The sequence below is a fragment of the Ursus americanus genome, chromosome 33 (assembly GCF_024610735.1).
Source record: "Ursus americanus isolate L20-20 chromosome 33, mUrsAme1.1.p, whole genome shotgun sequence".
Lineage (NCBI taxonomy): Eukaryota > Metazoa > Chordata > Mammalia > Carnivora > Ursidae > Ursus > Ursus americanus.
The window spans coordinates 25337552-25354012 of NC_142159.1; the positions used below are offsets into that span (position 1 = coordinate 25337552).

Here is a 16461-nt window from a genome sequence, read left to right on the forward strand (position 1 = left end):
AAACAAAAAACAAAAAAACCCCAAACCCTTAAGTGTATGTGAAAATCCTATGGACTTTTCTGAGGGTAGCTGCATGAAAGCAAATGGGAAATATGTCGAGTTCTGAGATGTAATAATTTTGAATATTTACCTGGATTGGTACTTGCAATAACGGTGACTCCTTTGGGTATTTCTGGAGAGTTGATGGCTTCGCTGTGCCACTGGCTCATCCAGCTATCTGTGTTGGGCTCTTCACTCGGAGGACAGTGTATTCTGGGGTTCTGCCCCAGCTGCGCCTGTTCATCTCTCTGCAGGTGCTCCAGACACTCTGCTAATTTCACATGACCCCTTGACCTGGCAATTCCCAAAGGCAGCCTTCCTAGAGAGTCAGGAATAGAGATGGCCCGACGGTCCCACTTGTACAGCACGACAGCAGCTTCTAAGTGCCCTAGAGCACATGCCCACATCTAAAAAACAGCAAAACAAAGCAAGCTTTCTCAGTACGAGTTGAAAAACATACTCTACTTTTGCTATTGCTGCCAACTGACAAATCGGTCCTTGCCGGCAATCTCAATGGGGCCATAAAACACTACCCTATCCCTAGGCCAGTTTAGAAGAAGAGTTCAGGGGATAAATGAACCTATTCCTTACCAGAGGAGTACAGGAGAAGTGGTCCACATTCAAGGGGTCGACCTCCAGTTCCAAATCAATGCTGTCTGCATGTTTTGTGCTGTAAGGGATAGCACCAGAAATTACTACACAATTAATCAGTGTTCAAGAGAGACACCAGAATGTTCTAAAACCCACAAAGATGAAACCGAAGTGTGCACGTAATGTCCCTGAGGTGAGGAAACAGAGCCCCTAATTTCATAGGGTGGTTTGGACTAGTGGTCCAGAGGAAACAGAAGGGCAACATTTAGTTAGTACCTCAGTCCACATTTCTTGGGCAGAAGTTCATAAAATTCCCTGGGGAACTGTCCTCAGAGAAAGCCCTTTGCTCACAGGTATGGTCATGCTCACTGAATGGCCAGATATCTCTCCACCAGTGGCAACGCTCAGGAGGAAGCTGCCAGCTGATGAGCGAGGACGCCCCCCAGCCGTCCACACCCCAGCCTTACCGCCACTTGATGAGGGTCTGGATGAGGGTGGCATAGCCCTGCGCAGCAGCCAGGTGCAAGAGGGTCATCCCGCGGAAGGTCTTTGAATGGATCAAGTGCTTGGACTTGGCCCAGCAGGCTCGGCTCATCATCTTCTCACACACGACAACCACACGGTTCTCGAAGCAGCTCCCCAGCGTCCCAGGGCCAGAAGCGCACTAGGAAGAGGAAGTGCCTATTAACGACTGAGGACCAAGGGCCTCCCCCTGCCAAGCCAGCCTTTTCACGTAGGAGAAACAAATGCTTTACGATTAGCCGTCCAGAATGGGAAACACCAAACTGCACATAGAGAGGCATCATGAAACAGAGACTAGAACGTGCTGGGCTCAGCTCAGCGGCACGTGGCCATGCTCGTGGCACATGGTAATTTTCCATAACTCTGAGAACACCAGAGTCTGTCTATCACAGCTGACACTCTGATTATGAACACCATGTCGCTCCACCGCCGGGAAAGCGTAACTGCTAAAAAAAAAAAAAAAAAGAAAGAAAGAAAAAGGTGCCACCAGCCTCCAGTTACAGTACACGCAGTAGACCATGGACTGGAATGAGAACAAGCAGGTAGCCGAGCCGGTTCTTACATCTGGGGGTACACCTGGACCTCTGCCTCCCTTGCTCCTCCTCAAGGAGAATTAAGTCACTTAGAAGGAGATTTTTTTCCCCCAAAGAAACACTTTTAAAAATCCAATAATGATCCTGTCCTTTGAGGGAAGCATTAGAGATCTTGACATTTAAGTGTTATTAACAATAATAGAGGAATACAGAAAAGAGAAATTCACGAATTTTAACTGTGGCTTTCTTCTCTTACTCAGTTGTAAAGCAAGAAAAATAAAATCAAACTTAGTCACCTCAACAGTCACCTCAAACTGAGTCTCTGTGATGGCAGCCCTCTGCTGAACATCCCCCCACATAAATGCTACTTCTCGCCTGAGTCTTACCTCTGGAATTATTTAAAAAGTGTTTTTTTTTTTTTCCAGCAATAAAGCCCACAAAATTCAATTACTACAGAAATATTGTTGCTCCTCATTGTTTTTTTTACTTTTAGGCCTGTAAAAAAAGAAATGCCTACAAAAGTAAAAAGGCAGATGATAGATAGAATGTCACCCTTGCTAGGGCTGGAGCACAGGTAGGTGATCCCGACCTGTGGTAGAATGAGCTTGACTCAAAAGGCCCAGGCAGAGCCGCCCCACACGTCCCAAACAGACACACTCACACGCACGTGGAAGTTACAGGTCAGTGAACAAGAAGGGAATTTTTTTTGTTTGCACTAACACAAACAGCCACATCTTTATCACAGAAGGTGGACACAGGTGTGTACTGAAGCCAGCATAAATGATGGAAGGCTCTTCCACTGCAGTTGTTATGGGATCAGGTCATAGCAGGCCCGTTACCCAAGGGCTGGGTTGTTAAGATATTATACTCCATTCCTTTCATGAGACCTTTCTTAGTGAAAGGAAAAGGTTTTCATGGGACTCTCTTATTTGACATGAGATATGTCAAACAAGGATTACTTCTTTCCTAAAATTAAGGAGTATAGGTGAAAAAGAATCCTACTGTAGCCTTAACAATATTTTACTGTGTGCCAAGTCCTTCCTTTTCACTCCTGAAGACAGGTGAGAAATAAGAAGAGAACTCGAGGAAAAAGAGGTTAATTTCTTGGGTGTGGTCTATAATCCACTTTGTTTTTGCCTAGGATTATTATTAAAAATATTACTAACATTTGATATTTACAAGGACCATAAAACTCAAAATGTTCACTGAAAAAAATGTAATTGTTCCGAGGAAATCATTATTCATCTTGAAGAGAAAAAGAGAGACTGACTTGAGGTTTGCAGGGAAAATAACTCAGTAGTAGAGACAGGAACACTCTCTGTCCCTTTAAATTTGTGTCTAGGGTCTCCTGAAAAATAATTTCTGCCCAGGACATTTTCTCAAAATGAAGATCCTAAATGAATTTTTATAAGGCTTCTAAGACTAAGAGGACTCTAAAAAAATATCTAGTAATTTCCCTATATTTGGCAAATTCTTCATGGAATTTATGAAAAAGCACACGTGAAACAGGATGGAACAGATAACGTTGTTCCACCAAATAATTTCAGAAATAGTTTCTCTGGGTCCTTCTCATATGGTCATCTTGAGTTTATACAAGGCTTCTGAATTACTGAATTCAATTATGTTTCATATTTACACTTAAAATAGATAAGGAATGCAGAATACAAAATAGATTCCAACTGAACTCTGAGTCACCATTGGGCCTGCTTTTCATTGGATCCCTCAACTCCCACTGCCAGGCAACAGCAGTGAATTCTGAGATCAACAGCAGGGATTTAAGGCTTCAGGAGGTCAATACCTGGGACGGTCCACAGGTCAAGGCTTCTTTGCTATTACACAGATTTTAATGCTTCGGGGCACAGGATTATGAAGCACTCCCTGGGACTAGTCTAGGAATGATACCGGTATCAGACAAAGGACTTGTGACCCACTGCCTCCCTGATCAATAAGACATATACAAGATGGAAGGGGTCAGTCAGTGCAAGCTGGTACCTGAGCTTGGCTTCCTCCGTTCCCAGTCCCGTTGCCCCCTCCACTGCTGCCTCCTCCGCTCCCCTGCTTGTGCTGCTGGGACCCCGTCATCTCAGCCATCCTCCTTTCCATCTGCTCCAGGCGCTCCAGGATGGACATCCTGAACTGGTTATCTAGGGCAGAACAGGGGAGAGTGAGGTTGTGTTCTGGAAGAAGAGCAGCCGACGTGGGGCCTCGTCAAGCCTTCAGGACTGCCATCAGCCTAACGGAACCACAGAGGTCTGTCCAGGCCAGACATCTCCAGCATGGGACCGAGTCTGACGCCTCCCACCAGACTTGCAGCGTCTACAGTAGCTCAGAGCTCTCCACTATAGGAACAGAAAATCCCTTTCTGTTACAGTACTGGTTTCACATTCCTGGCACCCCATTTCCTTGCCAAATTCCCCAATGGAAACCTTGGAGAGATCTGGCAGGTAGGCCCCTAGAACGAATAAATGAGTACAATTTAAATCAGTAGAAGAAAGGAGATGTGTGCGTCAGTGTGCATAAACGGTGTGTATAAATAAATTATATACGCATACATTTTTTAAGAGTAGTATCTGTTTTACCCAAACACTGGGGAAAAAATATTTTATTTGCTGATCATTCACTGGCTGAGACCCTTACACATTTCCTTGAACATGTGTCAGTCTTTTGAGGCCGATACAACCAAATGCTTCGCCTCTACGTAAGAAAAACATCAAGCCATTACCATTGGGGCTAGGGCTGTATCTCAGAGAAGTCTGTGATTCTGCACCACATTTCTAAGATTAGACTCCCTCTCTCTCCACATTCATGCATTTACACCCGCATACGTGTGCACGCACACATGCATATCACGATTTGGATGGCATGCATACATAAGAAAAGAAGCTAATAAAAAAAAAGAAGCTAAGACCATTTTAAAATCATTAGCACCTATATTTATTCAACACATTTTAAATAACGCTACGTCAGATATTTAGTAGTAAACTGATCAGAAAAGGCCTCTTCCTGCTCTAGTAGGGGAAGCAAGCAGGATGATGTGATGAGGAACAATAGGGTGGGGCTAGAATTTAGGTAAGTCAGGAAAGAGGACACTTGAGTTTGACCAGAATGAGAAGGAGTGAGGTCTGCAAGAGCTGGGTGAGTTACTAGCAAATGCAAAGGCCCTAAGCCGGGCATTCAAGGAGCAGGAGGTGGGTGGCTGGACCACAGCAGAGAGGAGTGCAGAGGGTGGAGCTGGAGAGGGGGCCAGGACCAGACAGGACGCAGACAAGAACCTGGCTGTGCCATAGGAGAGCTGTGTAGCTTTGCACAAAATCTTTAGTGCCTCAGTTTCCTCAACTCTTAACCGGGGACAGTAAGCTTCCCATGTGCCAGTCACCATTCTGATCACTTTACAAATATTAACCCATTTACTCTCCACAATAATCATGAGGTAGGTACTGTTCCCACCCTCTTTTCACAGAGGAGGAAACTGAGGCATAAAACAAGTAATCTCTCTGGGTCTGGGGCCTGGAGCTTAACCGCTATATAACACCAACAGGAGGGAGAGGTTGTGGGAAGTGAAGACACACAGAACTGGTGTTACCCTTGGAAAGAGAACTTTTTTCTTACAATAATAGGACAGTAAATACCTGTTTCACAGGAAAATTTTCAAGACTGGCTGTCAAACGGATTCCACTTTACTAAACCACAAAGCCAGAGGAGGAAGACTGCTCTTCAAAGATCATGACATTAATTTCTAATAAAGCTATTTCCAGGAAGCACATTAAAAGAAAAATCTTCCCCCTTGAAAAGTGAGAACTCTGTGACCACTGCGTGCGTGCGCGCGCACACACACACGCACACACACACACGGCTACAACAAACGCCGAGGCCCCTGTGCTGAGCATCTCAGTGGGCGGTCACAGGGAAGTACCCTGAGTCCACGTGTCATGTGCTGCACATGGTCCTTGTCGTCCTGCGACCCTTGTGCCTTCGGGGCTGGTACCAGAATCCTTATTCCATGCCCTCTCCCTTAGAAAAGGGACACTTTGCAGAATGGAGGACTTTTATGTGGAGCCAAATGAAGACTAAGAATCCTCCCTTTCGAGTTTGACTCCAAGTCGGACGGCAGGGATGCCCTGTGGCACGTGTATCGACTCTCCCTGCTTCTTCCCCGTCATGCGCTTCACCTGCTCCCAGACACTTGTGCAGCCCACTGAGACCGGGCAGCTCCCATAGTCACCTGCTGATGAGCTCTTCTCAAGCCTACAAATCCTGCCCCCACTAGACGAGTGTGCAGAATCCATCTTGCTGGTTTTGGGTCCTTGGTTGGAGCCCGGTGGCCAGCATTAAGCTTCCGTGTCACGCACAGGGGTGGAAAAGCAGAGAGAGCAGAGTCCGGTGGTGACCCACCCCCTTGGGGTGCCGCGGGGCGCCTGGCCTGCCACCTGGCCCCGTGGAGATGGCTCTGTTCCGGCGGTTGCACTGCTGCAGTGAGGTCGGCCTCTCGCACCCGCCCGGCCCCCGGCCCAGCACGGACACTGTGGACAGATCCTCTCTGATGTCGTGGAACTGGGCCCTGTGCACAAAGTCTCCGGATCAAGACACTGAGTTACAACTCCACGACTGCCACCGAGGTCCCAGCTTCTGTTCTGGGCTGTCTGTTCAGCACCATCCCCATGGCTAACCATGCAGTAAGCTCTCTCACGTTATTAAGCTGCTCTGAGAAGCACTTCATGAAGATACTCAGAAGCAATTATTTGCCTCTTAACAAAATTATATCATGCATTATGGCATCTCTGAGCCTCTCAACTCCAAAGCGGGAAGGTAGTGATAATTAAAATAAGAAACAACCTCAAATGGAAATGATTGAGCTGGCACCCCGTAGCGTATGGGCCTGTGGTACTGTGTTGACCGAGAATCACAAGAGCCTTCTGATCCCACTTCCTGTCCTCCGAGCATGGCCAGGGCCCCTCTCCGTCCACAGAGCTTACTCAGATGGATGAAGGAGGGTCTTCCCGTCTCCATTCCTGGCCAGTCAAAAGTCACGATCGTACACTTGTTCTGGTTTTAGTTTGATGATGTGGAAACTATTGTAAAGTACTTGGCAAATGCAGAGCTGTTTATTGCCTTAATTGTATATAATGTGTGCTCATGGGATAAAGGGACGATAATTACTGAAAAGCAAAAAAAAAAAAAATTCTGATGATGTTAGAGTAAAAAAGTAGATTTCAGATTCATTTATTCATGCACAAATGTTTATTGAGTACCTACTCTGTACCAAGCACTGGGGGTGACCTGAACATTAATGAAGATGTCCCTGCCCTCATTTTTTGGCCAACAAATAATTTCTGCAGGCTGAATAAACTGGATTTTTGAATTAATATGGGGGCGGGGTGAGAAGAGAGAAAACAAATAATGTGTAGATCTAGGGGGCTGATAAATTTGGCCTCAGCTCTCACCCATGACATTTCAAACAAAGCCAACAGTGACTCAGCTTTGAGAGATTCCAAGCCCCATGTCCCTAGGAGAGTCTGAGGGAAGCAACCAACTCCCCCTCCATGAGCACCAGACTGCACACGAAGCACGCCGAGAATACCTGCTTCCACGAGCACCTTAGACTCCAGAGGTCCCAGCCAGGCAAGCCAGCTGTTCCGGCTCGAGCTCCCGCCTGGCTGTCCCCAGCTTTCTGTTCTTGTCTAGAAGGATTAGGGCTCTATCTGTCTCACCAAAACAAGCTGCTGCTTCTGCAGAAAGGTTCTCCCACTCTTCCCTGCCCCTGGAGAAGCCACATTTGAACCCCTGGCTCTGAAGCCTGGGGCCAGGTGAGGTCCGACACCGGTTCACTTCCCGTGGAGGAGAAGTTCCAGGGGTGCGTGTGGGCGTCCCTCCTGTGACAGAGTGTCCGTGTGCTCCATCCGCTGTGCTCGCCCTCACTGCGGCGGCTCTCACACGCCAGGTGGCATCCGAATCACCAGGAGGGCTTCTCACGACAGATGGGTGGGCCCTAGTCCCAGGGTCAGTTTGTTTTACTCAGGAGGTGTGGGTAAGGCCCAGAGGCTGTACTTCTAACAAGTTCTCAGGGGAGACTGATGCTTCTGGTCCCGGGCCACATTCAGGAACCACGGCTCTAAGACCCCACCTCCCCCCATCAGAACGAAGCCTCTCTCCGCCTGAGTGCTCGGTAAAGGATGGCCCAAGAGCCCCGCTCGAGCAGATGCGCGGGTTGCTGCCCAGCGTGGACACACGAGACGTTACCTCACGGAAACCATGCCAGCTCCTTCCACACCAGCTCTGTCAACAACACTGCGTTGCACACTTTCTTCTCATGTACACAGCCAACTAAGAGCTGACAAAACTTGAAAACTAAAGTCTGCCCCCCTGCAGCGCTCTCTGTAATGAATCAGACACCATTTGCTCACTCCCATCGAATCTTACCTCCTCATTGCTTTCTTCTTCTCTCAGGTCACTAAATGGGGTGTCTTCCCACACGTCTGTCTTTGTGTCTTGCTTGTCCCTACAGCGGTCTGTTTACCTTCATGGTTTCAGGGAATGAGGGCTTTCAACCACCATGCAGCAATTCCTTCCCACGACATTCAAGACACATGCACACATGTGCCTGCGCCCCAGACAGAAAGTAAATAATTCTGACGGCTCTGCAGCAACAGTCTGGCTCGTGATTCATTCAGCCTCTTCATGAGCCCGTTCTGCACCCCTTTTTAGCAGAAGTGGCATTTTTAGACTGGGCAGCTGTGACGGAGTGAAGGATCGCGGGAATAGAGATGAGAGCTCCAGGTTTGATCCTGTTGCTGCTTGATTTTCAAAAAATTACCACTTTGCACCTCAATTTTCTCGTGTGTAAAAAAGGGATACCACTATCCTATTGTTTTTGTGGGAATGAGATAAACTTCTGTGAAATTTTTTAAAGTGGTGAGGCTTGCTTCAGTCTGAGCAATTCTTGGACTGGGACCCAGTCATACCGATAGGGCCCTCTATTAAAAAATGCATTGTAGGGGCACCTGGGTGGCTCAATCAGTTAAGTGTCTGACTTTGGCTCAGGTCATGATCTCAGGGTCCTGGGATGGAGCCCTGCCTCGGGGTCTGTGCTCAGTGCAGAGCCTGCTTTTCCCTCTCCTTCTACCCCCCCCCCACACACTCATGTGCTCATTCACTCTCTCAAATAAATAAAATCTTTTAAAAATGTGTTTTTTTAAAAATCTTGAATGTTAGATTTATGGATGAGTTGCAAAGATCGTGGAGCTCTGATAAACCTTTGCCTAGTTTGCCCTAATGGCGACATCTGACATATCCATGGTACATCTGTGAAAACTCGGACACTCACTAGCATCACTACTAACTCAACTACAGGCTTGAATTAGACTCGCCGATAGAATTAAGGGACGTTTCCGGTGCTGGGATCCAGTTGCGGACGCCACGCTGCATTTAGTTGTTCCACGCCCTCTCTCTTCTTGGATGTGACAGTCTTCTCTGTAGCCCTTAGTTCCACAACGTTCACGGTTTTGAGGAACACTGGTCATGCACTCTGCAGATGTCCCTCTGTTCAAGTCGTCTGCTATGTTTTCTAACGAATGGACTGGAGTCCTGAGTTTTCAGGAAGAATATCAGAGGCAGAGTGCACTGCTCATCAATAACATCGGTGGCATGCGATGTCCTGCTGATGTCGACCTTGATTTTTGGTCAAGGTGCTGTCTGCTAGATTGCTCTATGATAAAGTTATCATTTTCCTCTTTCCATACTCTATTCTTTGGAAATAAGTCCAGCCCACACTCTAGGAATAGGGAATAAAGCTCTACTTTGTGGATGGGCGAGTATCCACATATATTCTTTGGAGTTCTCCCATAAGGGAGATTTGTCCTTCTGAATTTATTTGATCAACCATTTATTTATATCCATATGAACTCACAAATATTTACTTTACCCTTTGGCCATAATCCCATACTACATTCGTTTATTGCTCAAACTGTCCCAGTTTTGGCCACTGGGAGCTCTTTCACATTAGCTCCTGTGTCCCTTTGACATACCCCCAGCCTCTTCCCTTCTTTTTCAGGCACTTCTTACTTTCTGGCATTATAAGATATCCAGGTTCATCTCTTATTTTCCCTGTCCCAGCCCTAGAGTCAGCAATTTCTCTGAGGAGCCGTGGTTCCTTTTATTGGAGAATGGCATTTAGAAGCCAAGATCTGGGTGCTGGGTGTGCTTGGAGCTGCTGGGGCGTCACTGCTTCCAGGCCCTCTCAGCAGACAGAGCAAGGAAACACGTGTAAGTGCAGATCATGTACACAAACACATCTGTGATTGTTCTGTATCCATGTGTAACACGCTGAAATAAACGTGAGTCCATACTGACATCCGCACCTCAACAGCACTGCAGTGCCCATTGTAGCCTTCTGGGGGGGTACTTTAAATGTAGATAAGATGATGGCGGAAGTAACTATGTGTTACCTGGATGCAATAAACCCATATATTAAATGCTGAAAAGAAATCTCACTGATGTACTAAACTACAAAAAAGAAATTTGTAAGTCTAATTTCCGTCACTCAAAAGTATAGGAATAGAACATAGCATAGTAGTTTATCCAACTACCTTGTTATACTCCAGTTATTAGAGTTTCCCACAACATTAGAAAACGTATAGAAAAAATACTCAAATTCCCAGAACAGTTTTGAGTACTACAAAGGTCAAGAAGAAGATAAAGAAACACTTCCAGCTAATCACTGGCCCGAGGGTCAATGAGTGGTTCATTGGGGCTTCATATCCCCTTTTCCTTTGCTGGGTTCACCGTGTCCCAGCCTCCCCTTAGGGCCTGTTATGCAAGAGTCACATGGCGCAGCAGCAGTCATGGGTCATCTCCTCCTTTCTCTTTGATAGGGATTCCCAAGCGTCAAAGGGACTCATTTAAAAATGTCCCAAGTTAATATTTACCTAAAAACTTGAAATTCCTAAACAATACCGAAGTTTTAAAGACAGAGAAAATCTCATGAAGTCAGACTTCCCATAGTACGTTCTAAGTTTAGAAAGGCTGGCGCTTGCTTCTGTAAAAATGGAGAATCCCAAGTATTTAAGGATCTGATGTAAGAAGGTGTCTACATCAGCCAGACTTCCTAGGCTCCCAGCACTTAGCTGTACCTACGGTTGCCTCTAGATTACCTCTCCGCAAGTCTTGGAACCTGGTTTATTTTCAGGGCTGTACTGAGCAGTACAACATGAGGAAGTTTCAGACATTATATCAGACTTAAGTCCCCCTCCCCCAACTTTGACCTAAAAAATAAAACTGAAGCTCTTTGGCATGGCATAGAACGTTCCTGACCAGCTGTCTCAGGCCACTTTTTAGGGACTGTCTTATCACTCACTGTTCTTTAGTCCACTGGGGGTTCAGGTGCCTTTGGACCTTCGGTCATGCCAACTTCTTCCCTTGTCCACCAGGTGAGTCTGCTGTTCTTCAGAGTGTGGCTCACACATCACTTCATATTATTATTGGATATCCACAGTCGACGAGTCCACATGCATTATTTCTAGTCCTCAAAATAACCAAAGGAAGGCTTTTCCTCTTCATTTGACAGATGAAGAAGTTGAAGCTCAGAAATGTGTTGCTTGCCCAAGGTCATACTGCTTGTAAGTATCGGGGCAGGGATTTGAACACAGGCTGCACTCCAGATCCATGTTCTTTCCACTACGCGCAGTGAACCTTCATGTCTTGCCCTGTGCCCTAACAGTACTTAGCAAACAAATGTAGAGCTGTTCTCCTACAGGTGTCCTTTCTATTAGGGGGAGGTTTTTTTTTTTTTTAAGATTTTGTTTATTTATTTTGACAAAGAGAGACAGCGAGAGAGGGAACACAAGCAGGGGGAGTGCGAGAGGAAGAAGCAGGCTCCTAGCGGAGAAGCCTGATGTGGGGCTCGATCCCAGAACACAGGGATCACGCCCTGAGCCGAAGGCAGACGCTTAACGACTGCACCACCCAGGCACCCCTAGGGGAAGCTTTTTGAAAGCAGGGAGCTTGTCTGCACCCTGGCACCAGATACAGAGTGGGTGCTCAGTCAATGGAAAAGAATATTATTTTCTAATTTAAGCCTCTTCTGGAAGCCGATTTACTGATGAGGTCATCAAACTCTGGGGCAAGGGCTCTGAGCAACCTCCACTAGCCACCGTGGATTCCAGGTGGCAGCATACCAGTTAGCAGCAGTCTACACTTCTTCCTGCGGAGAGAGTGGTCAGGATGATCAAAACCCAATGGAACTGACTTGAAAACACGTGAGAAAGCTCTAGGAGTTTACTTGGCCGGCTGCCACTTCCTTTCGGCTCAGGGAAGGAAATTATGTACCTGCAGCGCATTGGTGCAAGACTCTGGCAAAAGAGCTGAGAAATATCTGACTTCTTTACAGACACAAACTGGGGTTTCACAGCAGTGCCACTCTTCTTCATCCACTGAGCTTCCCATTATATATTTGATACAGTCCCACTTTTCTCCGGCAAAATGGAGTATTTGGAACACACATGGCTGGCAGCCCACCTTAGCGGACGGAGTGCCTATAATTAGTTACAAAAGTGCTTCACAAGTCTGTCACGGGTAGATTGTTGTATAAACGTGAAATTTTTATTGTCTTAAAAGAAAGATTTTTTTAGAACAGCGTCATGAAGTATGCGTGGATCTGAATGCCTGAAACCCAGCTAACGAATATCTGCAAACACGAGAGAACTTGTTGCTACAACTGCTTGATCTGAGCCACCTCCGGTCTTGTTGCCAGAGCAGGAGAAAAAGTTTTGCCTTGGCAGGTAAATGAATGAAGGAGCAATCATCAAATACCACCTGCTATTTTAAAACGCGTTATTTGTAGCTCAAGTGCACATGTGCCCTCCTGTTGCTATTTGGACTGGGAATGAGAGGCCGTCTCTCATTCCATTTACAGCCCTTGGCCGCACTGGCAGGAAGAGCTGATGAAGCAAAAGGGGGCATGACTTGAACTATTTCTGTAGGGACTGCAATTGCTGCTTAGGAAGCCTCCTAAATTTTTTAGGAAGCTCGGAAAGACGGGGAAAATGAAGTCACTTAATTCCTTCCCAGAATAAATGGGGCCACTGGAGCACATGAAGCTGTCCTCTCCGGCAAGCCATTTAAGATGTCCAAGTGTGGAGGGAAGGGTAAGGGCCGGACAGAGATAAGGCACAAGCTGTACCACTCTGATTTTCCAAAGCAATGGCTAAATTTAGCCTCAGAAAAAAACTGCCATACTCCACTTTTTAAAAACTCCCCAACTCTACACACCAAGACAAATGGAAGTTAGCAATTCTTCTCAGACTTTCTTCACTCGCAGTGACTTTGGATCCATATTTCTTCTCCCTGGTCCATGTTTTCCACTATTCACAAACTCAGAGCTTGGACGCATCAAGGAAAATCGGGTAGGGGGCTACTAAACAACTCACAGCGACTAGGAAACAAACGTGAGAGTTAAGATGGCGGAGGAGTAGGGGACCCCTTTTTCAGCCGGTCCCCTGAGTCGAGCTGGATAGGTACCAGACCAGCCTAAATAACCACGGAATCAGCCTGAGACGCAGGATGATGCATCTGGATCTCTACAAATGAACATCTCCAGCGCTGAGTATTGAGGTACTAAGAGGGGAGCTGTAAACCGTGCACGGATATCGGAAGATAAACGGAAGGGGGAGGGAGCCGCCGCGTTTGGGCGCCGGGAAGCGGCAGCCACCTGCACGGGGGAGCGGGGGACACACAGAGGGCACCCGCGAGAGAGCGGACTGAGACCGGTGAGCCGTGAACGCGCGCGCGCCACCAGGCATCTCCCGGAACACCGGAATCCCGGTGTGCTCACGGGATCCAGACTGAGACCGGGAACTCCCGGAGCGCGCGCGGGGCGGCTGGCGGCTGGCGGGCCACCTGCACGGGGGAGCGGGCGGACTCGCGGTCGGCACCCGCGAAACAGCAGACTGAGACCCTGAACCGGGTGCGCGCGACACCAGGCTTCTCACGAAACTCCGGAATCGAGGTGTGCTCACCGGGCATAGACTGAGACCGGGAGACCCGGGAGCGCGCGGGGCGGCCGGTGGCTAGCGGCATTAGAAACACAAAGGACAGAGACGCGCGGGCCCGTGGCTGGCGGCATTAGAAACACAAAGGACAGAGACTGGGCGGCCGGTGGCTGGCGGCATTAGAAACACAAAGGACAGAGACGCGCCGGCCCTGGAAGTGAGGGCAGGGTCGCCGAGTTGGTGCGCACATCCCGGGACGCCGCAGGGTTGAGCAGCACCAACAGTAACAGAGTTAAAGTGGCCGGAACATCAGTGGAGAACGGGCCGCAATCCCTCTGTTCTGCGACAATGCAGCCTCTGCTGCTCTGACCCTCAGAAGAGGCATAGCCGGCCGCCAGGGAAAGCCGCCAGAGAACAAAAGCCTGGAAATACCAGCTCAGAGAGTGCCCATCCCCATCCTCCCTCGCAGGGGACACGGAGACTCTAACCAAACAGGGTTGCCTGAGTATCGGCGCGGCAGGCCCCTCCCCCAGAACACAGAAGGCAGGCTGAAAAATCAAGAAGCCCACAACCCGAGGCGCCTGGGTGGCGCCGTCATTGAGCGCCTGTCTTCGGCTTAGGGCGTGATCCCGGCGTTCCGGAAAGGAGTCCCTCATCGGGCTCCTCCGCTGGGAGCCTGCTTCTTCCTCTCTCACTCCCCTGCTTCTGTTTCGTTCTTGCTGACTGTCTGTCTCCCTCTCTCAGATAAGTAAATAAATAAAATCTTTAAAGAAGAAGCCCACATCTCTAAGATCCCTATAAAACAAGAGGCACGGCCTGGGACCCAGTCAATAATTTTGGGCTCTGGAAACCCCGCAACCTCTCTTCATCAGAATGACAAGAAGGAGAAGCCCCCCCCAGCAAAGAAAAGACAGTGAGTCAGGGGCCTCTGCCACAGAAGTAACGGATATGGATGTAACCAAATTATCAGAAATGGAATTCAGAGTAACAATGGTCAAGATAATGAGTAGACTTGAAAAAAGTATTCAGGAAAATATTACTGAGAATATACAATCCCTAAGGGCGGAAATGAGAGCGAATTTGACAGAAATTAAAAATTCTATGAGCCAAATGCAGGCAAAACTAGAGGCTCTGACGGCCAGGGTCACGGAAGCGGAGGAAAGGGTTAGTGAATTGGAGGATGGGTTAATAGAGGAAAAAATAAAATTAGAAGATGGTCTTAAAAAAATCCACGCCCACGAATGTTGGCTACGGGAGATTACTGACTCAACGAAACGATCCAATGTTAGAATCATCGGCATCCCCGAGGGGGTGGAGAAAAACAGAGGTCTAGAAGAGATATTTGAACAAATTGTAGCTGAAAACTTCCCTAATCTAGCAAGGGAAACAAAAATTCGTGTCCAAGAGGCAGAGAGGACCCCTCCCAAGCTCAACCATGACAGACCTACACCACGTCACGTCATAGTGCAATTCGCAAATATGAGATCCAAAGAAACAGTATTGAAAGCGGCCAGGGCAAAGAAATTTCTCACGTACCAAGGCAAAGGCATCAGAATTACATCAGACCTGTCTACACAGACCTGGAATGAGAGAAAGGGTTGGGGGAGCATTTTTAAAGCTCTTTCAGAGAAAAACATGCAGCCAAGGATCCTTTATCCAGCAAGGCTGTCATTCAGAATTGATGGAGAAATAAAGACATTTCAGAATCGACAGTCACTAGCCAATTTCGTAACCACGAAACCAGCCCTACAGGAGGTATTACGGGGGGTTCTATAAAAGTAAAAAGGCCCCAAGAGTGATACAAAACAGAAAGTCACAGCCAATACAAACAAAGACTTTACTGACAACATGGCAGAATTAAAAGCATATCTCTCAGTACTCAGCCTGAACATTAATGGTTTGAATTCTGGTTTCAAACGCCACAGGGTTGCAGATTGGATAAAAAGAAATGACCCATCCATTTGCTGTCTTCAAGAGACTCATTTCGAACCCAAAGATGCATTCAGACTGAGAGTAAGGGGATGGAGTACCATCTTTCACGCAAATGGACCTCAAAAGAAAGCTGGGGTAGCAATTCTCATATCAGATAAATTGGATTTTAAACTACAGACTATAGTTAGAGATGCAGAAGGGCACTATATTATTCTTAAAGGAAGTATTCAACAAGTGGATATGACAATTATAAATATATATGCCCCCAACAGGGGAGCAGCAAGATACACAAGCCAACTCTTAACCAGAATAAAGAGACATATAGATAAAAATACATTAATAGTAGGGGACCTCAACACTCCACTCTCAGAAATAGACAGAACACCCTGGCAAAAACTAAGCAAAGAATCAAAGGCTTTGAATGCCACACTCGACGAGTTGGACCTCTTAGATATATATAGAACACTACACCCCAGAACCAAAGAATACTCATTCTATTCTAATGCCCATGGAACATTTTCAAGAATAGACCATGTTCTGGGACACAAAACAGGTCTCAGCCGATACCAAAAGATTGAAATTATCCCCTGCATATTCTCAGACCACAACGCTCTGAAATTGGAACTCAACCACAAGGAAAAATTTGGAAGAAACTCAAACACTTGGAGACTAAGAACCATCCTGCTCAGGAATGACTCGATAAACCAGGAAATCAAAAATCAAATTAAACAATTTATGGAGACCAATGAGAATGAAAATACAACAGTCCAAAACCTATGGGATACTGCAAAGGCAGTCCTAAGGGGGAAATACATAGCCATCCAAGCCTCACTCAAAAGAATAGAAAAATCTAAAATGCAGTT

The 16461-nt window shown here is 47.1% G+C and overlaps 1 protein-coding gene across 7 annotated transcripts in view; it reads right to left on the reverse strand.

Moving 5' to 3' along the window:
* Nucleotides 1–16461, reverse strand: part of CAMTA1 (calmodulin binding transcription activator 1) — a 681426-nt gene that overhangs the window by 26477 nt on the left and 638488 nt on the right. For all 7 annotated transcript variants that reach the window (XM_087858385.1, XM_045803561.2, XM_087858382.1 and 4 more), the window contains 4 exons: nucleotides 3678–3829; nucleotides 1098–1294; nucleotides 631–709; nucleotides 131–446 (listed from right to left, as the gene is read on the reverse strand). In XM_087858385.1, coding sequence (XP_087714511.1) covers nucleotides 131–446; nucleotides 631–709; nucleotides 1098–1294; nucleotides 3678–3829 — 744 coding nt within the window. The remainder of the gene's footprint in view (nucleotides 1–130; nucleotides 447–630; nucleotides 710–1097; nucleotides 1295–3677; nucleotides 3830–16461) is intronic.